The 25,799-nt window shown below is 45.1% G+C and overlaps 2 protein-coding genes across 6 annotated transcripts; one reads left to right on the top strand and one right to left on the bottom strand.

Moving 5' to 3' along the window:
• Nucleotides 1–788: 788 nt before the first annotated feature.
• LOC132593803 (actin nucleation-promoting factor WASL-like) lies at nt 789–3,593 on the bottom strand. Its single transcript, XM_060287652.1, has 3 exons — nt 3,198–3,593; nt 2,950–3,064; nt 789–2,327 (listed from the first exon to the last, which is right to left on the bottom strand). The coding sequence occupies exons 1-3, from the start codon at nt 3,591–3,593 to the stop codon at nt 2,323–2,325; spliced, it is 516 nt and encodes a 171-aa protein (XP_060143635.1). The 3' UTR covers nt 789–2,322.
• OPRK1 (opioid receptor kappa 1) lies at nt 3,507–24,099 on the top strand. Of its 5 annotated transcripts, none has more exons than XM_030859828.2 (4): nt 3,508–3,627; nt 3,947–4,249; nt 15,083–15,435; nt 20,428–24,099. In XM_030859828.2, exons 2-4 carry the CDS (start codon nt 3,993–3,995, stop codon nt 20,958–20,960), a joined length of 1,143 nt encoding a protein of 380 aa, XP_030715688.1. In that variant the 5' UTR covers nt 3,508–3,627; nt 3,947–3,992; the 3' UTR covers nt 20,961–24,099. The 5 variants fall into 5 exon arrangements, with proteins under 5 accessions (XP_060143421.1, XP_030715688.1, XP_060143418.1 ...); XM_060287435.1 differs by lacking the exon at nt 3,508–3,627 and adding an exon at nt 11,471–11,600 and having other exon boundaries at nt 4,204–4,249; XM_060287438.1 differs by lacking the exon at nt 3,947–4,249 and having other exon boundaries at nt 3,507–3,627.
• Nucleotides 24,100–25,799: the final 1,700 nt, after the last annotated feature.

The raw sequence follows: 25,799 nt of genomic DNA, 5'->3' as shown, positions 1-25,799 counted from the left end.
ATGTCAGCCTCGACGCCACTTCGTACTGAGTCGGGGTCCCTGACGCCCGGTCTTCACGGCCCCTACAGACATGTGCCGCGTGTACACCTGCAATAGCTCACAGGCTTCCTTCACGCCAAAGACAGAAGGGGACTTGAATCCTTAACGTGGCAATTTGCTGACAGACATTAATTAGTAAAGCGTCTCGAGGAAGGGACGCCATTTTTCATCTCGCACAAACTTGCTGCCTTGGCTGTCGGCTTGTCTGTTTTATTAAACACTTTTCCTCTAGAACACTTACCAGGGTTAGCTGTGTTTGTTATTAATTAATTACTCATAAAGGTAAAAAAAATTCGATCTGTCTCTCACACCAGATTGCACATCCTCTTTGGGAAGGGACTGCCTTTGCCCTGTTTATTTTTGGACCCTCAGAATCCTGCCTCTTCATCATCTTCCGCTTGGGGGCATTGGGCAACGTCTGAGGAGTGAAGTGACCTGGAGGGCGCTGCATTCTGGCTTTCTGGAGGCTGCACTGGCTGCACCCAGGGTCTACGCAAATGAAACTGCTCCCTTCAGCTATACACCCATTGCAGGTTTCTGTCTACCGTTGGAGACATGAGAAAGCAAACGGACACAGTTTGCTGGTGGGTTCTCTAGTCTATGTGACAGAAATGCCAGAGCACCCATCACCCAAGATGCTCGTAGCACCAGTCAATAAAAATCACTGAACACACGCTCAGCTTTACAAGAGCTTTACTTGCAGTTATAAACATAGCGTTTGCATCGAGCAGAATGGCAGGTGGGGATAAAGTGCTAGTAAGTTTAATAACCTGTTTCACATCAGCGTATAACAGGGTGCGGAGTGCCAACAGCTTCTTTTTCCTTCCTATTTTATAAGCTTTACTCCAAGAGCATGATAACATTTCATGTCAACCTGACTCCACGGAGTAGGTAGCTTTCCTCTCTGTCCAGAGACACAGGCCAGATTCTCCTGGCAACCAGAGCTGTCTAAAGGCTTCTTAACGCTCTGCCCATTTCGGCTTCACTTTATTTTGACCATTAATTTGGTAAAAAAAATAGGAGTACTCAGATGAAACAAAACTACTTTTATCATAATTAGTAATTTTTTGCCTTCAAAGACTGTCCCAACTAGTAGAGGTTTCTTACCGACGATCAAAATTAGAACATCATTTTGCAGTCTAAAAGACACGTGCAGTGTGTACACCTGCAATAGCTCATAGGCTTCCTTCACCAAAGACAGAAGGGTCTGAGTCCTGCATTCTGTTTCCATTAGAGAGGTATTTTTCCAGGATTCTGTTTCCATTAGAGAGGTATTTTTCCAGCAAAATCCCTCCTAACACACACACTGTATATAGTGTGTATATATATATGGGAAGGGGCGATCAAGAATTGGAATTATTGGACTTGTACCAACTTTTGGACACTTCTTTAAAGTTTTTCACTTTAAAACTTTCCTTAGGGCTTCCCTGGTGGCTCAGTGGTTGAGAGTCTGCCTGCCGATGCAGGGGACACGGGTTCGTGCCCCGGTCCGGGAAGATCCCACGTGCCGCGGAGCGGCTGGGCCCGTGAGCCATGGCCGCTGAGCCTGCGCGTCCGGAGCCTGTGCTCCGCAACGGGAGAGGCCACAACAGTGAGAGGCCTGCGTACCGCAAAAAAGCAAAACAAAACAAAACTTTCCTTAAATCTTTTCAAGTAATACCCTTCCCTTTCTTCTTTTTTGTTCTTGCTAAATATCCCCGTCTATATTGTTTTGTCTTTTGGGGAAGAGAGGCTCCTTTACATGAAATCATTCTGTTCAATCAACATATGGCAAGAGACAGAAATACCTGTGTTTGAACCCAGCTCTAACGTTACCAGCTGTGCAAGCCACCTGTGTGTGTGCACAAAAACCAAAACCAAAACAAACAAAACCTCTGTGATAAATAAGTGCAAGAGGAGGATAGATATTGTCCACATCCTTTCAAAGTGTGTAGCACAGAGGCAGTTGTATCTCAGTGCTGAATTCACAGATAAATAGACAGATAGGTAACAGGATGACAGATGGATAATCACGCGCTTCTCAGTTATTTTCCTTTAATGTATTATTTCGACTTTCTGACATGGGTACTGCTCAGTTTTTGTGAACTTCAAACAAACGTCTTGCTGGGCTGCTCTGGTGGCAGCCTGGGATCCCACCGTCAGGACGTGAGCCCCCAGACATCTGGAGAAGATTCGAGATGTGTCTGCCATCTTCCTGACAGACAGGGACCCTCAGACCCACGGAGGTCACAGCATTCCGATGTTTTGTGAAAGCAGATGTCATCTTCTAATGAAAATCTGCAGTCAGACTTAAATATAAGATTTATCAAAACTTACTTTCAGGACTCCTAGGGCACCAGGGTTGGAGGGGTGCTGCGGGGCCCACATCACGCTTCCCAGGAGACCCGCACATTTCCAGGCTGGGGTAGGGCCCTGGTGGGCACGTCCCTCTTTGGGGGTCACAGTGTGTCGGAAGAGGTAGGGGTTCCCTTCTGCTGTCAGCCAGCGGATGGAATGCCTGTATGGGCCATGATGGTGCCCAGGTGTGGGCACCGACGTGATCTGTGGGAAGCAAGCGAGGGCCCGTGTTTGTCTCAAGAAGTCAGCCAGTCTTAGACAGGAGTCCTCCCAGGAGACTCAGCCATCTTGCCGCCAGTACCCAACTGGGAAAGGGGAACCTCTCCGGTCTCCTTGAGGCCCTCATCTCAGTGGCTGAGTCCTGTTTCCCTCCTCCAGCCTTTTGGTCGCTGTGCTGAGGGTTTCTTTTACCAGCAGAACCTGATCCTGGCACTGGCAGAGTCACCGGAAGGAAGGATGATCGAATTTCTCTGCGGGGCTCAGGCCCTCGGAGGTTTTAGAGAAAAGGTGCCGTAGTTAGGGACCATGAGGGCTGCAGAGATTAACGTGGGAGAAAGAGACACGGTCACCTACCTGCACCTACACCGAGGCCTGAGTAAGGCGGGGGTCTTGCTTTTCCGCAGGTAGCACCACGAAACGCAGGTGCTGCCTTAAGGTGCGTTCTGTGCATCGTCTCCGACAGAGGAGGCTGAAAGGGACAGAATATTCTATGTATGTATATTCAGTCATTTGAATGTTGTGATTTGGTCTCGTTCCAATTGCATCATTTCGCTACTGTATTTGGACGGGCCACTCAAATAGAATTACGATTTCCCCCTCACCTGAAGGCAGACGTGTCCTGAGAGCTGGGCCTGCAGCAGCTCTAGACACACGGCGAGTACCCCAGCTGCTGACTCGTCCTGGACCGGCGCACCCTTCCCGACGCCCACCTGCTCACTGTCAGGCGGCGGGGGCCGTCGGACCGAGGCTGCGCGCGGGGCCGGGGGCGCCGCAGGCCCAGGCGGGCGGGCCGGCAGGGGCGGGGCGGGGTCCCTGGCGCCCGCGCGTCCTCGCTGCGTTCCCGGGGGCTCAGCCGCCTCCGCTCGTGGGAACCGCGCGCTGAGCGGCGGGGACGCGCTCGGGGGGAGGCGTCCGCGGCCGGAGCGCGGGGCTGCGGGAGCGCGGCGACCCGAGGGCCGAGCGGACCCGGGGACGCGAGGACCCGCGCGGACCGGCATCACTGCGTCGCCCCGCGCGTCTCTGGGCTCAGAGGTGAGCTTTGGGCTTTCGAGGCGCCGTGCTTGGGAGCGAGGACTGTGCTCCAGGGATCTCGTGTCCCTGGGGGCTCCGGGCCGCGGTCCGGGGACGGTTCCAAGGGTAGCGGATTTCGGGAACCGGGGGAAAGGCGGGCGCGCTCTCCGCCCCTCCTGGCCTCCGCGGCGCGTCTGCAGGCGCGGGCGGCAGCCAGAGGCCAGTCCCCCGGGGTGGGCATCAGCGGGCCCTGGGCCCTCGGCGCCGCTGGCCTCGCGCGCTGACTCGGGCGCAGCCAAAGTTTGCCTCCGGGGTCCAGCCGGTTCTCTCGCCCCCGCAGCCCGCAGGTGTCGCCTGTCCTCGCCCCGCAGCTGCAGCCGCCCGACATGGAGCCCCCTGTCCAGATCTTCCGCGGCGAGCCGGGCTCCACCTGCGCCCCAAGCACCTGCCTGCCCCCCAACGGCAGCGGCCGGTTCCCGGGCTGGGCCGAGCCGGACCGCAACGGCAGCGCAGGCTCCGAGGACGCGCCGCCGGAGCCCGAGCACATCTCGCCGGTCATCCCGGTCATCATCACGGCGGTCTATTCCGTGGTGTTCGTCGTGGGCCTGGTGGGCAACTCGCTGGTCATGTTCGTGATCGTCCGGTGAGCTCGGGGTCCGGGCGCCGCAGTGGCCGCAGCAGGGAGGGAAGGTCGGGCCGGCCACCAGGACGCGCGGAGGGCGCCCGCCCGGTAATGGGGATCCCGTTCTGTCGGGCTCCTCAAAGCCTCAGAGCGTGGCCTCCTCGAAGTGAGATTTCCTGGGAGAGTTTTTGGTGCGGGACTTCGAGGTTCACAGAGGGCGAAGCCGAGCAGCCGGAGGTGTCTTGAGGATTTAGGAGTGACCCTCCCTGACCCCCCCCCCAAACCCCTACTGAAAACCCTACGGACAGGGAGAGTGCAGGGGGTGTCCCTGCAAGGGGCAAGGTCAGTGTCTCGTGGGAGGGAAACTGGTCCATTTGCCTGGCCTTTTGCCTGGTTGCCCCTGCGCCCGTTTGGAGCACTTCGTTTTGCCCTTTGCAAATGTTTCTTTAGATAAAATTCATGCCCACCTAATGCACTGAAGAATTTCCTGTGGCTCGTCAGACTGGTGTTATGGTTTATGAAGCAAAGCCCGCATACTGTTGAGGGTGGTTGGTATCCATACGTGAGCCTTGTTAGTACTGATACGCCGTCTTATTTGTTTAGAATACCAGTGACCTTTGTACATAAACCCCCTAATATTTATCTGTTAACGTACAGCTGCTGGAGGTTTCCAAAAATTGCTTTGCTTTTTATCTTCCACGGTGAGAACTGAAGGTTTGATTTTATTGTTCTTTTGTGGATACATTGATGTCAACTTCCAGTAATAAATATCCAGATATCCACGTATATGCAAATTTTCTGGTAAGTGAAGTGATTTCTCTTTTGGCCTCTTGCAACATAGGAAACAAGAGAAAAAAAAAATCCTAACATTGTCTGGATTCTCTTTGAGAAGTTTCCCTTTCTGGCAGACTTAATGCTCTGCAGTTGCACCTTTGAGAGTGACTACAAAGCTGAGATTCCTTTGAGAAGTTCCTGTGAAGTAAAGGAAGGCTGCAAGTCACGCTGTTTAGGGACATTGAAAGGGTGAAGAACTAATATCTCTTTATTATGAACTTTAAGAACAATACCTGCAGTAGCATGAATGTTTCAAACACCGCTTTCTCTCTGTCTCTCTCTCTCTCCCTCCCTCCCTCCCCCTCTTTCCCTCCCTCCCCCTTCCTTCCCCCTCCCCCTCCCTCCCTCCTCTCTCTCTCTCTCTCTCTCTCTCTCTCTCTCTCTCTCTCTCTCTCTCTCTCTCTCTCTCTCTCTCTCTCTCTCTCTCTCGGAAATGTCGGGTCTTTTATCCTCATCTGTGCTCTGGAACTGAAAACCATCATTTAAGCTTACGATTACATATTATAAAGCTCTTTTCACCTACAATTAGCGTCTCTAGCTTGGTAACCTTGCTTTTCATAATTGCTTATTGCATTTTACAGGATTTCTATCAGTGATGAGTACAAGATACAGAAGGAGGAATATTTTAAAAACACATTGTTTTCCTAAGTCATTAGTAATTTTAGGGCTGCTCTCCATTGGAGGGAAGATTATAGTAACCAAAAGAAAAGAAAAGACAGCTGTATTCTAGACTATAATTAAATTTTTTAGAAGATCTTTGCTACAGCGGCTGTTGTCTTATAATAAAACATTGTTACATGAAAAGAGGATACTAAAAACAAACCCACTCTGTTCCTTCTCATCATATTTAAGTGCTTGAGTGAGACAGATACATCTTATTGTCACTTGAATGAGAACTTGAAGTTCTGAGTTTGAGAAGGGCTTCTTAGTTGCTCTACAACTTTTTATATAGCCCTGCAGTCTAGGATTAAAAAGAATAAAGAATCTTAAAATATATGCAAAGGGAACTCCACGGGGAGCATTAGACATGTCAGAAAGAAAGAATCATTGTAGATTGACTAGGATTTTTAATGATAAATATAAAAAAGTATAATTATAAATTGAATATATCTATTCCAAAGATATCCAAGATTAAAATTTGTGTGAAGGGGATAAATTCAGCTAAAAATACAATAGGAGTTAGAGAGTTCACATAACATCATCCTTCCTCCCACCCCACTTGATAGTAAATGAAGAGGGAAGAGTTCTCTTCTCACCCTGGAAAGCCAACCTACTGAAACAATAGTTGGCTTAAATCCATGGCTGAGAGTGTTACGGAGCGTTTTGTTCAAGCTGATACAGGGTCAAAGAATTGAAAAATGAAACCTCAGAAGGAAACTTGATGGACTTGGGTTTATTTTGCTCAGGAGAGAAAAGGGCTGAAGATGGTTTGCAGCAGGCGGTGGTTTGCTCATCAGAACTCAGAGCAGAGCCAGAGTGTGGAATTCAAGTGCAGCTTTGGTGATTGACGTTGAGGGCTGACCAGCATCGCCTGAAAAGATGGGGGATCACTTTTGAGAGGGACATTACATTATTTTTTTTAACGTCTTTATTGGAGTATAATTGCTTTACAATGGTGTGTTAGTTTCTGCTGTATAACAAAGTGAATCAGCTGTATGTATACATACATCCCCATATCCCCTCCCTCTTGCGTCTCCCTCCCTCCCACCCTCCCTATCCCACCCCTCTAGGTGGTCACAAAGCACCGAGCTGATCTCCCTGTGCTACGCGGCTGCTTCCCACTAGCTATCTACCTTACATTTGGTAGTGTGTATATGTCAGTGCCACTCTCTCACTTCGTCTCAGCTTACCCTTCCCCCTCCCTGTGTCAACAAGGACGTCATTTTGAAATATTGTACATGCAAAAGAGTCCTGGTTGAGTTCTCTAGGAAGTCACTCTGGAGATGGAATTTGGACGCTTGGATGGCAGGGCAGGTGCAGGTCTGGGATGGCCAGCTCAGACCTGGGGAGAAAGTGAGGGTTGTGGAAAAAGCTTTGACTGTTTTTAGACTTGCCTTACACATAGCTTTTCCCACCTTGAACACCTGGAATGCTGTCCAGTATCTTGTGAAGATAATCTAGGATTTCAAGGATTTTCATCATTTAATGTGTAGCAACTGCTATAATTGCCTAATGGTAGGGTACTTTAACCTTTCACTTTGAAAACCTTAAAATTTAAGCGCTCCAGCCTCCCTCTCCAGGCTTTGGGGTTTGTGGTCCTGGCGTAGGATGTTCTTACCTCAGCCCTTGATCCACGACCTTGGGTCCTACCAACACCTTGGGGGTGCCTGTGATGTGACACTCCTCTCCCAGAGCTGAAGCTCCCACAGTCCGGATGCTTGTTTCGGCCTGGCTGTCCCTTGACTCCCCTGGGGATTCGGCATGCTGGACCAGTCTCACCTTCTCCTTGACTTCCTTCCACATCCGCTGGGTTTCTCCTCAGCCTCCATCACAGCCCCCTCTTCCCTGACGTTCCCTAAATGCTCCTCTTTTCCAGAGCATTCTCAGCTCTCTTTGTCCTCACTTTGCACACCCTCCGTATTAGTCAGGATTCAGCCAGAGGAGCAGAACCAGTAGGGGATGTGTGTGTTGAGGGTTTATTCCAAGGAATTGGCGTACGCGATTGCGGGGCTGGCTAGGCGGGTCTGCAGCCCCGAGCGCAGGCATCGGGAGAGGCAGGCTGCCCTCCCCAGGCAGAATCTCTTCTTTCTCAGGGAAGCCGCAGCCCTGTAGTTAAGGCCTTTCAACTGATTGGACCAGGGCCACCAGATCATCTAGGGTCATCTTCTTTGCTTAAGGTCAACTGATTATGGACTTTAACCACATCTACAAAACACCTTCACAGCCGCACCTTGGTAAGTGCCTGAATATTCAGAGACTGTAGCCTGGCCAAGATGGCCTGTCAAACTGACCATCACTCTTAGTGGTGTCGTCCATGCTTGTGGCCGTAACTGTCAGGGAAATTCTGACCAGTCCTGAGTCTGTGTATCTCTCTCCCACTTATTCATCCCCAGCTGCAGAGTCAGCTGGCCTCCTTCTGGATGGCTCTATGCGATTATCTCACAGGTAGCTCAGACTTCTAGACATCTGCCTGTGTTAGTTGGCTAGGGCTGCCGTAACAAAGTGCCACAGACCGGGTGGCTTAAACAACAGAAATGTGTTTGCTCACAGTTCTAGAAGCTGGAAGTTCAAGATCAAGGCGTTGGCAGGTTTGGTTTCTCCTGAGGCCTCTCTCCTTGGCTTGCAGACGGCTGCCTTCTCCCTGTGTCCTCACATGGTCGTCTGTGTAGACGACATCCCTACTCTCTGTGTCCTAACGTCCTCTTGTTATGAGGACACCAGTCATGTGGGATTAGAGCCTACTCTAATGACCCCATTTTACCTTAACTTTACCTCGTTTCACCTCTTTAAAGACCCTACTTTTAAACACAGTCACATTCTGAAGTACTGGGGGGTAGAACTTGAACATATGAATTGGAGGGACACAATTCAGCTCTAAACACCGCTTATCCATTTTCTGTTCTCTTTAAGAAGACACTTCAAGCTTCAGTCTTTATGAAGTTACGTACATATATTTTTTCTTTTGTTTAATTTAAAGAAAAGCTTTACTCTTATAAAGGTATGTTTCTTTTTAGATTGAGTGTAAGGATACGCAAGGAAAAATTATTAGGAAAAAAATAACAGAAATCGGAAAATTATCTGGTGCTTGGTCTCAGGTTTTGCCTTTTCCTTTTCTCATTAGTTTTCATTAATACTTTGCTACCATAATAAAGACCTCTAGGGGTCATCATTCTGCTGACTTTGCCCTTGGAGTAGAAGACTCTGGCTTCCCTATCATTCATCTTGGGCGGTGTTGGAATTTGCCGAAACAGGTAACTTTGTAAGGGGCTTAGAAAACAACAGAACCACAGAAATCCTCTGGAAATCGTTCCATTTCCTGATCTCAGATTTCTTCTCCAAAGGCAGCTAACGCCCCCAAGCTTGCTGGGCATGGAGTTGTTCCTCACGAAGGTACCTGTTCTCTGGCTCATAAATTAGGGGGCAGGGTGTTTCTTCCCCAGGCATGACAGAAGTCCCACGCTCCACTCTGCTGAGAACATCTGACTCACTCAGGCCACCTCTGAGTCAGTGGGGACCCCATGCTTGAGCTTATGCCCGTCCCGCCAAAACTGTGTGGTATAACCAATTTGGGGAAGTATGGAAGGGGGGATGGGGTGAGCCAGTCAGAGTGTCTGCTACACTGCCTGCCTCTTTCCACGACAGGTGTCCTAGCCCCCCCTCCTGCAAGTGTTGCTTGTAATCACTGCAGTTGTATGTGCAAGGTATTCCAGGTTCTGTCAAATGTCAAGGGTGGGCTTCCCTGGTGGCCCAGTGGTTGAGAGTCCGCCTGCTGATGCAGGGGACACGGGTTCGTGCCCCAGTCCAGGAAGATCCCACGTGCCGTGGAGCAGCTGGGCCCGTGAGCCATGGCCGCTGAGCCTGCGTGTCCGGAGCCTGTTCTCCACAACGGGAGAGGCCACAACAGTGACAGGTCCATGTACCGCAAAAAAAAAAAAAAAAAAAAATGTCAAGGGAGCCGACCTTAGATAGTGTCACCAAGGGACACCTAGGGAGGTGTGAGAGGAAAGGCAGAGGGGTGTGGCTATCCAACAGCAGTCTTACCTTAGGCTTTGGTTTAAAAAAATATGTTGTAATTTCTCCTGAATCCTCTCTTTGAATCAACACCCAACATTTCCATTAAAGCAAGCATAGTAAAATAACTTCAGAAATTATTTTCAGAAGAGCCTATCATGAATTTCTGGAAGTAATTTTATTGTTTGATAAGCTCTTAAAAGAGACAATTGGCTTCACTGCCACTGTTTATATGGATTAGCTAAATGGAATTATTTTCTTTGCTGTGGGACATCGCAGACGTCCAAATCCTCATGGAGCTGTTTCAGAGAGCAGAGACTAAATGACTGCTAAGAAAGAAAGAAAGAGAGAGAGAGAGAGAGGGAGGGAGGGAGGAAGGAAGGGAGGAAGAAAAAAAAACAGGAAAAAAGAAAAGGAAAGAAAGAAAAAAAAAAAACAAGGTGGTGATCAGGTATAGAGCTCTTAAGCTTTAACAGACTTGGGCAAAACTGTAGTCTTCAGAATCCCTTTTGGACTGTGTTGCCTTTACAGGTTTTCCCAGTGCCTGTCTTAGAGTTAGTTTCAGGAGGCACTGACTTCTCGCTGGGAGAAGCTAGCACCTCTCCATTGGGAGAAGCTAGCACCTCTCCATTGACCGTGTCTCCAGCTGTGTCTCTGGGGCAGCCAGCAGTGTCTTCGGGAGGACTGGGCAGCAGGCATCTCCCTTACTCCAGGTTAACCTGTGGACACACTCAATTGTCGCTACCGGGGGTTGGCGGTTGAAGGTGGGAGGGTGACGGGGTGCTCTGTGCTCAGCTAAAACCCTAAAATTCTACGTCCGCAGGACGGTTTCCTTTCTAAGATTTGCCTTAACATGGTTTCAGTGGTGCAAGTTTTACAGGCTTAACAAGATACCGTGTTAACAAAAGATAGTTTCAGAATAACATTCATTTATTCCTTGACAGAAAATCAGCCAATGGTTTTTTGTTTGTTTCTTTCTTTGGAGGGGATGCTGGCTTTTGTCTTAGATAAGGAAGACTAACGTAGGAAGAATAGGTTTTAGGAGTGAAGCTAATATTATAAAAGGCTTATGTCTTGTTTTTTTTTTTTTTTTTTTAACCCACTCCACTGGCCAAGCAAGTCAGAATTTAAATGAAAAATGAGAAAAGCATAAAACGTGATGAACTGAGATACCCCAAAGGAACTGGTCTGCAGTTGAGCGGGGCAGCCTTCAGACTAAGAACGGCTGGAGTTATTGAGGCTTTAACGATCGGCTGTGGCAATAGGAGCGATTTTCCAAGGTTCTGTCGAGTATTAACTCTTTTAACCTCACAACGCAACTCTAAACTGTCTCTGCTTTACTGTGTTGCTTTCCACCTACTGTAGGGACACTTCCTTCCCACGAAAGAGAGAGAGGAGGGTGACCGTGTCACCTCTCTGTGGCACCCTGTGGTTCACCTTAGCTAGGTCAGTTTTCTGTATAAAAACGGAAAAATCACTTAAGAATTCTATGTTCTTCTAGGTATCCAGATAGTTGTACACTAGGAAGCAACATGTCAGTCACTTGAGATATGTAGTTTTCTACCAGGTGTGGCTGGGCGTGATAAACACTCACCCAGCGTGCACCACCGAACGCACTAGAACATTCCTTCTGGGTCTCAGGGCCGTGAGTGCAGGGAGGATGAGTAGTTTCTGGGGCCCTGGCTATTGCAGTGAAAGCATTGCTTCTGCATCGGCCTTCCTCCCCTTCTCCTGCAGCACCCAGTGAGATGCCTGCCCGCCCTTCTGGCTGTCCATCACTAGCAGCCTGGTACCTGCAGTCACAAGAGGCAGGAATGGGAGACACGCCCCACTCCTCTGTTCTCATGAAAGCTTTTGCTCTTTGCAGGTAGGAGAGTATCAGGGACCTGATACCTACGTGAATATGACTCCTTTAAAATACTATAGATTGAGGCAATTTCAAAGTCAGATCACTGGAGAAACCATGGCTGAATTTCCCTTCTTTAAAAAAAAATTAATAAGCTACTGCCCTTGAGTAAAGAACCATAATTTCAGTAGTAAATAATCTAAAAGGATGTATAGCAAATTCATTTCATTGAGATGAACCGGAAGTATCTGGAGAATTTAATGAAGCAAACTTATTATGTTTTCAAATAAGTTCTCCTGAGAATTCACATCAGTACAGCCATCATGTCTGGTTATTTTAAACATAAAATCTAGAATGCTGTGTATCTGGAAAGCATGCCCAGGAGGATGAATAAATCATGCAGGGAAAAGAGTGCCGAAACCCATCTCTCACTGTGCTGTTCTCCCACCGCTGGTCAAAAAGGGCTGCATCTTCCCAGGTGCTGTAGAGTTGTCCTCCTCCTGAGTCTGGCGTTTGGGGCCTTCAGACTCGTGGTGCGGCTCCAGGCTTGTGGGGTAGTGGCCAGGTTCCCGTGGGGCGGGAGCCTTTGGTCACGCTCGTTTTTTTCGCCAGACCAGTGTTTCTTCAGGAGCTTTCTATCGGCCGTTAGCTATTTGCTGTATTAAAGGAGTCTCTTCAGAAAAATGGCCAGTAGGGTGTTTGTTTTTTCATGATGTTGGAGCAGTAGTTTGACGACTACTCGGAAGGCTCAGATTTTAATTCCCACTGTCTCTCAAATTTGAGGAAATCAGTTACTACCTCTTTGCTGAGTTTCCTCACCTGAAAAAAAATGGGTATTGCTTATGGAGAACCTGAAACACCGTAACGTGCTGACGGCATTTGTCCATCGAGGGGTGAGATGCTAATATTTTATATTTGCATTCCCTGGACCAGGCCCCGTTTCATCCTGTCACATGTTTTCTGCCCTCATCATGCACACTAAACCACACTTATCAGAATGTTCTTCAACCTTTGGCTGCTGGAAGTAGCAGGATTCACAGAATCCCGTTAGTCCTCTGATAAAATTTCTGACTCCTTAAGAAACTTTGGACTATGGTCCTGAATTCCTTTACTTATTAGGGATGGATTCCGAGAAGCACTGAGAGTCATCTCTAAGGCTGCTTCCTCTTCAGAGGAAGTGGGGCTGCTGTATCTTACAGGATTGTAACAGTTACTAGGACTGCAGTGGGTGATGAACGGTGACGCTAACAGCATAATAAGAGTGGCAGCAGGATGGTGACAAGGGGGGCTTGTGTAATCTCTAGGATGGACCTAGAGATTATCATACTAAGCAGAGTAAGTCAGAAAGAGAAAGACGTATATCATATGATATCACTTATATGTGGAATCTAAAAAAATGATGTAAATGAACTTATTTACAAAACAGAAATAGAGTCACAGACATAGAAAATAAATGTATGGTTACCAAAGGGGAAGTGGGAGGAGGGATAAATTAAGAGTTTGGGATTAACAGATACACAGTACTGTATATAAAATAGGTAATCAACAAGGACCTACTGTATAGCACAGAGAACTATACTCAGTATTTTGTAATAACCTATAATGGCAAAGAATCTGAAAAAGAATACACGTATATGTGTATTGATATATGGGTGTAACTGAATCACTTTGCTGTACACCTGAAACCAAGACAATATTGTAAATTAACTATACTTCAATTTAAAAAATGGTTTTAAAAAAAAAGAAACATTTGTCTCTGTCTCAGGAAATGCACTTGCTTAGTTATCTGTGCCTTTAAAAGCCTGTGCCCGGAGTCTTGGGCGTATACATTCAATCACTTTCTAAAACTTATGGGCCATTTAATAATATTTGAGTAAAAAATGTAAAAGCAAAACATATTTTAGAATAAACTCCTCGCTCTCCAGATTAAGGCACTCTTTAGTTAACAGAGCATCAAAACGGAGGCCAAGAGGTACTGACTTGGGTACAAGTGTTCACAATGCTTTCATCCAAGCACAGGCAGGAAGAGGAAACAGGCAGGGAGACTGGTGCCGGGGTGGGACCCTGAGTGCAGTGTGATCCTGTGTGTTGGGTATTTTGAGTCAGGTTGTCTCCTGCCTTTATCTCATGTCCTGTCAGTTCGGTTTTATTGTCCTTGTTTCATGGGACCTGAAACTCAGAAAAGTCGTACACTGAGTTCAGACTCAGGACTGTCTGACTCCGCATCAGACCGCAGGGACTACAAAAGGGGAGACAGAGCTGTTGTGTCACCACCTGTCACGGAAGTGTCATGTGGACGTTTATGGATTGAGCAGCACAGACACAGTGATCAATCAATACCACTGATATTGACTTTACAGCCAAAGTAGAAGTCGTTTTCCGTAATTGGCTCCTTACAAAGAAGCTTTTTAATTAAAATCAAGGCCCTAACATTGATGTCTGGCTCCTTGTGGGTACATGGGACCTGGCTGAATTAATTGCGGTTAGGTCCACAAATGTGAGGTGTGTAGAAAGTAATTAATATATGAATTTTCCCAACATATTTTAGCATTTGGCCTCAGAAAACCCGCTGATGTACTTTGGTACACTTCATGCCCTGCAGGTCTCTAAGGAAGCGTTCTCTGAGTAAAACAATCTTCTTAATCTTCTTAATTCAGTTTTAGTAGAAAATGGAATTGTTCTAAGCTTCATGTTAAAACTGAAAGAAATAATTTGGGCTGAAAGGCAATATTTCTGACCTATTTTGAAATTCTTTGTTCCCTCAATTGGAAAATGAAACACATTGTGTGCTTTATAAATCTCTCAAGATGAAAGTAAAGGAAAACAGATTTCTTTCTCACCGACCGTACCAGATTATGTTTTATGCTATACTGTGTACAAGGGAAGAACTCAGCCTGCTTTTTTTACATAATGCATTTAAAATGAAAAGCTAGTGGGACACTGGTAGACAAAAATCAACACTTAGTTGTGTTGTAGTCATTGAAATTGAATGTATTTAAAACTAAAAACCATTTTAAAAGACATAATTACAAAGAGTGATTTCTCAAAGTAAAGTTGGGTAAACCTTCCTTGAGGAAAAGTTGGGTACGTTTTATCTTGTTTCACACAGTGAAACAAAATAAAGCATTAAAAAATGAACAAAGCTAAGCAGTTCTGGGTAGGATTAAAATGAATTGTCAGTCACAAAATAAAGACCTGTATCACACGCAAGTCTGTTGAAAAGATCTATATGTATGCTCATCTGTCTGTCTATACTCGTTTCTTTACCCTTTTAAAATTAAATAGATTTTGGAACAAAGCACTAGAATAAAAGCTAAATAAAGTCAGAAATGTTTGCCCATTTTTCTACTACCCCTAATGTCTAGAACAGTCCTTTTACATGTTAGATGATAAATACGTAAAGAATAAGTGAATGAAAAACAAACTCAATAACCCAGCGGCACATTTACATCATGGGTATGACAGGAAGATGGAGAGAAATAATCTTGTTTCTTGTCTCTTAGATACACAAAGATGAAGACGGCAACCAACATCTATATATTTAACCTGGCTTTAGCAGATGCTTTGGTTACCACGACCATGCCCTTCCAGAGCACGGTCTATCTGATGAACTCCTGGCCCTTTGGGGACGTGCTGTGCAAGATCGTCATCTCCATCGACTACTACAACATGTTCACCAGCATCTTCACCTTGACCATGATGAGCGTGGACCGGTACATCGCTGTGTGCCACCCAGTCAAGGCTCTCGACTTCCGCACGCCCCTGAAGGCAAAGGTCATCAACATCTGTATTTGGATCCTGTCTTCATCTGTTGGCATCTCTGCCATAGTCCTTGGAGGAACCAGAGTCAGGGAAGGTAAGGGCGACTTTTTAAATTTCATTTAAAAATTGTTGATTTTATCATTGTTCATAAAACAAATAATTTTTTATTGAAGTAGAGTTGATTTACAATGTTGTGTCAGTTTCAGGTGTTCAGCAAAGTGATTTGGTTAAATCGTTTCATTTTTTAGAATATAACTTCTAATTACACAAACTCTTAATGTGGGAGTGAGTAGGCCACATAGCTAGAAGAAAAGCCAAATGCCAACGGAAATATAATGCTAAATCCACGGAAGATGAGAAATAAAACAGTTTTGTGTTCCTTTCCACATCTAAACATAGGATGGGTTAATGGCATGACCGGAACACAGGCACCCAACCTATCCCCTATTCAGAAAGCGCTTACTGGAATCTGGAGGGGTGGGGATGAAATAAGGAACCACAGTCATGTGGGTTGTTAAAATACAATTTGTTGCGTCCTGGCAATTCTAAGATACACCTCCTTGCTCCGCTCCTTCCTCCCCGAAAGCACCCTGAGTCATTAGAGTCGTGCTGGCTGTTTACTCTTTTTCCCTAGGGGTTAACCTCCGGGCCACTATCGTGGCAGCTTCATGTGGGCGTAGGCCATTCAAAATTAGGTTCACAGATGGATGGTAGTACAGAGAAGCAAAACCATCAGATTTTGGACTCGTTACTTTCTACCCCATGCAAACAGGACATTTGATGTTTTTCCTGTATTTCTAGGACAGTGGTCCTGACCCTGGGACGTGTGTTGGAATCACCTGGGTACGTTAGACAATACTGCTGCCTGGTCCCACTCCGGAGGGTCTGGTTTAATTGACCTGAGGCACAGTTTGGGTGTCAAGATGTTTAAGATCTCCCCAGGTGACTCTGACCTGTAACCAAGGTGAGAACTACCGCTCTAGGAGCTTAGCTTTACTTGTAGAAGGTAAAGCTGTGAAAATATCTTTGGTCTTAATAGAAATTCACTGGGGTGGGGGAGCAGAATGATCACTCTGGACTTTATAAATGCTGTTTATCGCTTCAGCAGTTGTCTGAATGCTCCAGTTTATTTTGTGGGCTCACGACACCTGTGAGTACAGATGGCCGTGAAAAGGCAGGTGCTAAAATCATAGCTTATCCTGCATGGCACACATTTTTAAATGAAGCATAATCTTTTTCCTCTTAAACTACAAAATGAGTTTACAGCATAAGCACTGCAAGTGTTAAGCTATAATACTTGGTAAATTTTAAGAAAAGCCAAACTTTACCAGAGAAGCACTTTAAAATATGATCAGTTACACTCAGGATTTTGTTTCTTCATACACACAACACATGAAATAAAATTGCAGGAAACTCTTCTGAGCCCTAGGGGTTGGTGCGTAATAACTTAGATTCAAGAGCAGATGCTGCATGTGCACTGGGAGGGTGAGAACGATGGGCTAAGTAACATAAGAAGATGGGTGATTTTTTCCCAGGGCAAACAAAGAATTGATTTTTACAGTTCTACTTGTAAATAGTTATACTTGTCGACTTAACCACAACGCCTGTAATCATTGTCAGAAAATGACATTCTAGAAGAAATGGATTTCAGTTAGGTTTTTGAAAGGAAATGAAGATAGATGTGGGTTTTCCAGGAAGGAGGTGCTGGAGATGGACGAGTGCAGATGCAATGGCAGAAAAGAGTCCCCAGTGTCAGCAGAAGATTAGTTTGTGTGGCAAAACTAATAGAGGGAGAAATGAGAGAAGAGTAGTCTTGTAGGAGGGCTCCATCCTTTCCGTGTGTCTTTTATTTTGTGAAGCATGCTTTGTTTATGTGATGAAAGATTGTCTCCAGACCGGCTAGCGTGCTCATTTTGGTGTGTACTTCACACTGCATGTCAAGACTCCTGGGTGACCAAGAAGAGTACTTTAGGTGATCTCCACACACTGTATCAGAGCTGATTGGCATTGGCATTTTTTTTTTTTTTTTTTGGCTGCATTGGATCTTCGTTGCTGCGTGCGGGCTTTCTCTAGTTGCGGCGAGTGGGGGCTACTCTTCACTGCAGTGCACGGGCTTCTCATTGCGGTGGCTTCTCTTGCTGCTGAGCACAGGCTCTAGGCATGCAGGCTTCAGTAGTTGTGGCTCACGGGCTCAGTAGTTGTGGCTCGTGGGCTCTAGAGTGCAGGCTCAGCAGTTGTGGCGCACGGGCCTAGCTGCTCCGTGGCATGTGGGATCTTCCCGGACCAGGGCTCGAACCCATGTCCCCTGCATTGGCAGGCGGATTCTTAACCACTGCACCACCAGGGAAGCCCCTGTTCTGCTGCTCTTGAGTGAAATGTTTTGTGTATATTTGTTGAGTTCAAGTCTGCCATTTCTTTACTGATTTTCTATGTGGTTAATCTACCCATTGTTGAAAGTGGGATATTGTAGTCCCCTACTATTATTGTATCGCTGTCTATGCCTCCCTTCAGTTCCGTTTATATATACTTTTTATATTTAGGTGCTCCAGTGTTGGGTGCATATATATTTACAATTGTTTATCCTCTTGATGAATTGACCCTTTTATCGTTATATAAAATCGCCTCTTGTGACAGTTTTTAACTCGAAGGTTGTTTTGTCTGAGGTAAGTATAGCTAGCTACTCCTCTCCTCTCTTTTGGTTTCCATTTTCAGTGAATATCTTTTTCTGTCCCTTCACTTTCAGCCTAGATATATCTTTAAAGATAAAGATGCACTCTGTTTTCTTGAAATCAAACATTTAATAAGAATGGGTGCTTGGACTTGGATCTCCTTGGTGGTCGCCTCCGTACTCTCCTTTCCCCTTGTAGGTACCAGTTCAGCTTCATGGACGTTCCCGACGATATTTACGACTCTATCACTGGATGTTTTCCAAAGTCTTGTAAAAGTCTTGCAGTTGATTATTTTACCCATTCATTAAACGTTTTTTGAGCTCCTACTACATGCGAGAGGAAGCTGACCCTCAGAGCTAAAAGATGTCTCCAAATCATAAACGTCAGCCCTTACGTTGCCTTGCTTATCTTAACAGGTTACTCTTCCACAGTAACTACTGTACTGAGTCCATATGTTCATTCAAGGGTTTCCTTGTGGTATTAATTTGTTTATTTAGCAAATTATTCTCCTCAAACACCATGTATTCCTGCCTCCCTATGTGGCAGGGACTGAATATTATTCAAGGTGGATAGTTACCTACCCTCAGGTAGTTTACATTCTGGATGGAGAGAGAAACGTTAGGAAAGGCAACACATTATTACTGAAGAGCTTCTGTCTGGTTTCTGTCTAGCTTCTGTTATTATTACGACGATAAAAGTAGAATAAGTATAATATATAGAAAATATGAATTGCAGGGAAGAGGTCTGTTCACATGGGTCAGCCTCTGTATAAATGTCTCTAAGGTGACGTCTACGCTGAGGCCAGCCACAAGAAGCAGGCACTGTTGGAACACACAGAAGTTAAGCAGGAAAGAAACAACCTTCAAGGAAGCCAGGTAGCAACGTGCCACCCTAAAAAGGTGTTGAATAAATGCATTTCTTCTATGGTGATAGTGATGATTTTTAAAAAATGACTTTGGTCTTATTTCCATAAACACTAAAGCCAAAAATAAGAGAGATCCTTGTTTGTTTCTTGGAGTCTTCCTAGTAATGGTACTTTGGACAATGGCTTTTTTAGGGAATCAAAAATTACAAGTTCTTCTGGGAGCTTTCATTTACTATTGAAAGGTTTGATATGGTATTTAGTTGATAGAAAATGACTCTAAGATAGTCATCTCTATTAATTGGCCAAAATGATTATACTCTCTGTGTTTTAAAGTCTGTCTAATCGAAATTCTAAGATCTTGTTTTACTAAGGGATATACGATTAAGGGCGCATGAAGATGTTTTAGAAAACACCACTATTAGAGCTCTTTCACTATTTGAAAAATATTCTTATACTATTTTCGAAGCGGGTTTTCCAGTGTCAGAAGAAAATATTTTCATTCTAAAAATTACAACTTAGTATTGTTCATGATTCTTTTATCTAAAGAAGAATCAGGACAAAGAGAGTTTAGCCTGCTCCGTGCTCAGTGGCTGATGCCTGGGGAAAAGGGAGCCTGGGAGGGGTAAGCGGGCCCCCAGTGGGAGTTCTGTATTATAAAATGTTCTTATCCTGGGTCTCTGCTCTTTCTAATATTATGGTCACTCCAAAGAGAATACTGTCCAGCAAAGAGAAGCAGAGCAAATAAAGCCGTTTTCTAAGCTATCCTATAAACATAGTCGTTTTACCTGTTACATAGTCAACGTTGGCAAAAGTAAAAAACGTGTCTGATTTATGAACTTCGTTGATGACGGTGATGACGGTGACTCTCTTCCTCCTTTCTCTCCCCCCCTCTTCCATTTTCTTCTCCTCCTTTTCGTCCTCCTCCGTCTCTTTCTTCTTCAAAAGTTTACTCATGTTTCAACAATGCTCTCAATCACAGTGACCACCACTGGTTCCATTAAATCACAACAGCTGGGTCATATTTAGACAAATGTTGTTTAAATTTTTATGGACCCACATAGTGATTTCTTGTAAGCCACTTAATGTTTTTTGGACAAGTTGGCTTTTGTTAAATCGAATGGCTAGGTTTGAAATACTTAATCATTTATTACAAATAGGTACTAGCTTCTATTGTCAGAGCCTTTGATCTGGGAGAACTGTTAATGTATGGGAGTGCAAACAGGTACTCATGCGTTAAATGAACAGTTTAGCTCTTCTGAGAATCCCCCGCGTCAGCCCATTCCACAGCGAGATAATTCGTGTTGCTGGCTAATCGTATTTATTCTGTAGCATTGTGTTTGTTAGCAGTGGATGGTGACCTTCCAGCTCCATTGTTCTACGTGCAGAGATAGCACGGTTAATATGCACGGCATTCACTCCTAACTGGTGATCTGCTTCAGGTAATAGCGTCTCACCATGATTGGACCTTTGCAACCGAAGGCGCTATATAAATTGCAGGGGAGAGCTAACCACTGATGTTCCTCTCGTGGCTTTGCTTTGTCACCTCCTGCAGACATGGACGTCGTCGAGTGCTCCTTGCAGTTCCCGGATGACGACTACTCCTGGTGGGACCTCGTCATGAAGATCTGTGTCTTCGTCTTTGCCTTCGTGATCCCCGTCTTCATCATCATCGTCTGCTACACCCTCATGATCCTGCGCTTAAAAAGCGTCCGGCTCCTTTCCGGCTCCCGAGAGAAAGACCGCAACCTCCGTCGCATCACCAGGCTTGTCCTGGTGGTGGTGGCGGTCTTCGTCATCTGCTGGACCCCCATCCACATCTTCATCCTCGTGGAGGCCCTGGGCAGCAGCTCCTACAGCACGGCTGCGCTCTCCAGCTATTACTTCTGTATCGCCTTAGGCTACACCAACAGCAGCCTAAACCCCATTCTCTATGCGTTTCTCGATGAAAACTTCAAGCGGTGTTTCAGGGACTTCTGCTTTCCAATTAAGATGAGGATGGAGCGCCAGGGCACTGACAGAGTCAGAAACACCGTTCAGGATCCTGCCCACCTGAGGGATGCTGATGGGATAAATAAACCAGTATGACTAGTCGTGGAGATGTCGTCCTGCAGTTCTCCGGGTAGAGAGGAGTTCAACGATCTAGGTTTAACTCAGATTACTACTGCAGTCTGAGCTGGAAGGGCAGCAGTTTTAACAAACTTTCAGAAATCTCATCGTCCGAGGCGGTGAGATGCAGGCTGCATTAGCGACCCAGGTCAGTGGAGACATCAAGGCTGTGGGGACAGAGCGCAAGAGGTCTGAGCAAGGAGATGCAGCCCCTGTCTAGGGATGGGAAGCGAGGCCGACTCCCAGTTCCTTTGAGGGACCAAGAAACGAGCCTTTTCCTTCCGGTTGCCTAGATCTCGTTCAGGACCCATCTGCTGTGACCTTCCTATGCAACGTGGAGTCCAAAGCTCTGTTTAGGAAAAAAGAAAAGAAAAGAAAAGTGGTTTCAGAGCTTAGCGGGCATCCAATCCGGACACTTAACACTGACAGCAGCAACGTCATTAAGAAGGAAAACCGTGTCCAGGGCCCGTGGCCAGCTCGCTTACCGCCGTGTGGACACGCATCTCCTGTGGCTGCATGGTGAGGAGTTCCGCTTAAGACACCCACACCTGGGGCGTCTGCTGTTCACGTGTAGTAGGAAACTGTCCTGATGTTTACAAAGTCATTTAAACATGCAAGAGGTGGTTATTGTTTCACCTCTTGAAAACTATGGTTTCTTTGTTTTTAGCATGCTATTCAGATAAATAACCTCATGATGAAGCATGTCCTGGTGTCAAGAGACACAAAGTGGTTTAAATACCACCAACTATACATAGAGCTTCCTCTGTAAATAACAGTGTACGTACAAATAAGGAATGGGCTTGCCTCCCCGCCAGATGGTTTCCCGAGGGCACGCTGATGAGATCCCAAGTCGTTCAGGGTTGATGCCGAGATATTTTGCTGCTGCATAAGCTTCCGGCTGGGGATCAGTCACGGCGCCATGACTCCCTGAGCGCCCGTTAGCCCTGTAATGGGTGTTCTGAGCCCAGAACTCATGTGTTAAGGAATCAGGAAATGCTTAACTCGCTCCCAGGTTGTAGCCTCGGCAGAGTCTAGCTCCTAAGCAGCGTCTCTGTATGAATATATCGCTGCTACCAGCTTCTCTCTATTCATGGAAGGAGGGCGTCTTGCTCATGTAAATCTTGAGGTACTATTTTGTGGCTTTCAGCGAGAAGTAAAATTGATCCTAATTGTGGGCTGAATGAGGACATCATGTCGCTCGTGGGCTTGGACATACCTGGCACCATGCTGCACGAGGAGCACACCTGCTGAGGATAATGCCAACGGGCAGCACATTTAGGGTGATTTTGCTAAAACTTCCAGATGACGTATACATTCCTCTGTCTTTCCCCTGAAACGTATGGTTTCAAGGTAATGGCTTTTTCTGCAATTTGCCTGGGCAGAAGAAAGGGCTAATTTAGAAATAACACCCATCTCTTCTTTAAGCCTGTATGTTATTAGGGCAGCATCCTGTGGAATTTATAGGAAAATCAAATGTATAGATGATATAACTCCCGTCATCACTACATCGATAAGTTCTGTTCGCTGAGTACCTTCTCTCCTGTGTGTGTACTCGCTCCTTTTGGAAACATACCCTGCATGGAAGAGTTTGTACGTGGTTTCAGAATTTTACTGTGATGTTGTTTGTCTCCTTTGCAGGTGTTCACGGCACGTAGCACAGCTGCGTGAATGCAGTGGGCAAGGTTTTCCCTGGTGAAAATGAACTGTCCTTTCGACATTTCCTACATTTCATTGATTTTCTTAGGTGCCCTTGTATTCTTATAGCTAAAAGTACCTAGGAATGGCTTAAGTACTGGTTGACATTCACCCCATGGTTAAAAATGTTGGCCATCATATGAGAGGGATATTTAAATGGAGGTTTCCAGGAACAAACCCTGCTGAGGTGGGAAATATGACAGTCTCTTCAGATTCACACTCCACACACCCTTATAGCATCTTGCCATTATTGCAGCCTAAAGGTTAGCCTGAGCGTCCTGCGTCTCTTCGTGTCTAAGTTTGCAGCCCCAGGAGAGAGAGGAACAGCTCTCAGTGCCCGTGAGGTCATGGTGTTCCAAGCCGCTCCATTGTTGGAAGCACCAGAGTCCCCAAACCAGAAGAGGAGAGGACGGCTATGTCATTTTAGGGCAGTACTTTAAAGGATGTTGAAGTGAATCATGTATGTTAGGAAAAATATCTCTTACACCAATATATTTCTTTGTCAAAGGTGTGTATGCGTGTGTGTGAGAGTTGAGTGTATGTGTGCGTGCATTATGTGTGTGTGTGTGTGCATGTGTGGATACTGTGTGCATGCACAGTGTGTGAGAGTGTGTGTCTGTGTCCCATCTCGTCATGTTCCTGTTCTCCAATCACGGCAAGGAGTGTACTGTCCACTGTGTCTCTTTGGGACCAGTATCTAACCTTGAATTCAGCTTCCTCCATGAGCCCCTTCTCCCCTCCCCGGCAAGAACTGGAAGACAGGACCTAGTGAGGGGTCAGAAAAATGCAGACAAATAAAACTGTGCAGGAGGCGGCAATGAGGATGAAAAACCATAATTCCGACTGGAAGAAGAGTAGAAGTCAGTGTTTTGTGTTACTCTGTGAATCTGGATGCATCCCCTATGCAGAGTTTAAGTCAAAACTCCAGACTTAATACTAAAAAGGAAGCATAGTTTGCAAAGATAGTTTTGAAAAAAATCAAGGAAAATTCACAGAAGTCTTAAGAACATGGTTTCATTCTGTGATGCATTACTGAGAAATAAAGTTCTTAAATCTGTATAGCTGTTAATCAGGCAATTTATAGGTGTTTCATCTAGTACTGGGACATAAGAATAACTGGAATAAAAGGAATAATACATTGGCTGGCTTTAAATTAGAGCTTTTTCAGGAGAAAACTGTGACAAGATTGTATGTCCACTCAGTAGATTTATTTTCTAAGCAAGAGCTGCCTGGAAGATTCAGCATAAATATGAAAACGTCTTCCCAAGAGGGCATGAACCTGCTTGCCCTAAGGCGGTTTTCTTCTCTGAAACAGAAGCATATCCATATGGTCTTTACTCTAATGTATATTCTTTATATCTTGTACTTAGAAGGTGATAATTATGCATTGTATATATGATTGTGTGCCTTGCAATAAAATAAAAACTGTACCTAAAATCACTTCAGTCCATTATTGTGCTCAATCAGTCATTTATTCTTTAATGGCTTCAATGATGCTGCACTTCGGCAAGAATGATGCTCACTGTTTCTCAAAAATATAAACTGTTGCTTTAATTTTCCATCCACGACAATGTTGTTGTTGATTAATGGAAAGGAACGGAACATGTAGGAATCTAAACCGTGTATGATTTAAATTCCCAAACCTATCAATCACTTAGGAAAATGCACTTGTTTCCAGAGTAATGCTACCAAGATCCCAGAATCAATGGTACATACTGCCTTCCCTATGAAAAGCCACTTTTTCACTATTAAAAATACGCAAAATTCAAAATCGAACTGTTCCACCAATAAAAACATGAAAAAATCAAACTCTTCTGGAAACACAAGCAGCCTTCCGCCCTGCTCCCAATAAAATACAACCACATCACTGCCGTGAACTGTTTCTAAACCTCAGGGTATTTGAACACTCACAGAACAATTTAAAAAACAGTATCTTGACAAAAGAAAGATTTTTTGTAAATAAAAACAAAAACTTAGGAAAGGGAAGTGAAAAGGGGAACTCCTTTTACTAATTGGGGACAACACACTAGCAAGTCCTATTCTCATTTAAAACTGCAAATTTCTTCCTACTATTTTTAATTGCTAACTCAATTTTTCATGAGTGATTGGAGCTCAAGTATGTTTTAAGACTCCATTTTTGGCGGATCCTTCCAAATAGAATTGGAAAAAGTCTAAGGAAGCAAATAGTTATTCATTTGAAACAAGGTCCTTTCCTTGGGCTGGATGCTGTATATTTGGTTGTCAAAATGTTGGACTATGCTGAACGTGATTAGAAATTTAGTTTATAAGGAAATTGTTAACATACTTGACTGGAGGGAAAACTCAGTATGCAGCAAGTTGTAGGCATTATGACGTCTTTTCCTCTCAGTAATTAATTGACAGCACTACACATTCTGGTGGACGGTGTCCACGTTTGTGGAAACTAGTGATAACAATAACAAATGAGCATTATAATTAATTTTTTTCAATAACTGGTGCTTGAAAGGGTGTTCATTCAGATTTATGCCAGGAGTCATATTAGATTCTGGATAGACAGGTGAACAAAACAGATACACTTTTGAGGCTTACAGTCTAAGAAAAACAAGCAACTAAAGAATTAATTATGATGTATTGCACTGGAGGCACGAATTAGTGGAATGGAGCCTATTCCAAAAGGTCTACCTATCCGTCAACCTAGATATATTTTTACAATTGCTCTATCCATGTCTTTATGATACACTTAAAACTACTAGAAAATTTAAAATAACAGTATTCCAATAATTGGAGATAACTAACATGGCAACTACTAAACAATATGTGACTTATTTGAGTTTCAAATAGTCAAGGAAGCCGATATGTTGGAAATCAAATAATTTAGCAACAGTACAGTCTTGGGATTATACCAGAGGGTGAGACGTTGATAATTATGAGGTGTGCTGTAAAGATGTATATAAAACACAGACCAAACTACAGGGTCTAATGTAGTTGCTTTTCATATTTTTAGTGGAACTGGAGAGTACAGATTTGAAACAGCTGGTCTGCAGTCAACGCACTGCTCATGGGGAGGGAGTGGGGAGAGTGAAGCCAGGTGACTCTGCCTAATGTCCTTCTCAGCGGGACCTCTGGAGCTCTGCTAACTAATGA

The sequence above is a fragment of the Globicephala melas genome, chromosome 17 (assembly GCF_963455315.2).
Source record: "Globicephala melas chromosome 17, mGloMel1.2, whole genome shotgun sequence".
In the NCBI taxonomy this organism is placed as follows: Eukaryota; Metazoa; Chordata; class Mammalia; order Artiodactyla; family Delphinidae; genus Globicephala; species Globicephala melas.
The sequence above is the reverse complement of the archived record's forward strand: the minus strand, read 5'-3'. Positions and strand labels throughout refer to the sequence as shown.

What these genes read in the sequence shown, in the direction of transcription:
- LOC132593803 (XM_060287652.1), bottom strand. Translation starts at nt 3,593, where the DNA reads ATGCCGGTCCGCGCGGGTCCTCGCGTCCCCGGGTCCGCTCGGCCCTCG. An exon ending in CAGGACACGTCTGCCTTCAG is followed by an intron (nt 3,065 to 3,197) that starts GTGAGGGGGAAA and finishes TGTCCCTTTCAG; the next exon opens with CCTCCTCTGTCGGAGACGAT.
- OPRK1 (XM_030859828.2), top strand. Translation starts at nt 3,993, where the DNA reads ATGGAGCCCCCTGTCCAGATCTTCCGCGGCGAGCCGGGCTCCACCTGC. An exon ending in GTCATGTTCGTGATCGTCCG is followed by an intron (nt 4,250 to 15,082) that starts GTGAGCTCGGGG and finishes CTTGTCTCTTAG; the next exon opens with ATACACAAAGATGAAGACGG. An exon ending in AGGAACCAGAGTCAGGGAAG is followed by an intron (nt 15,436 to 20,427) that starts GTAAGGGCGACT and finishes CACCTCCTGCAG; the next exon opens with ACATGGACGTCGTCGAGTGC.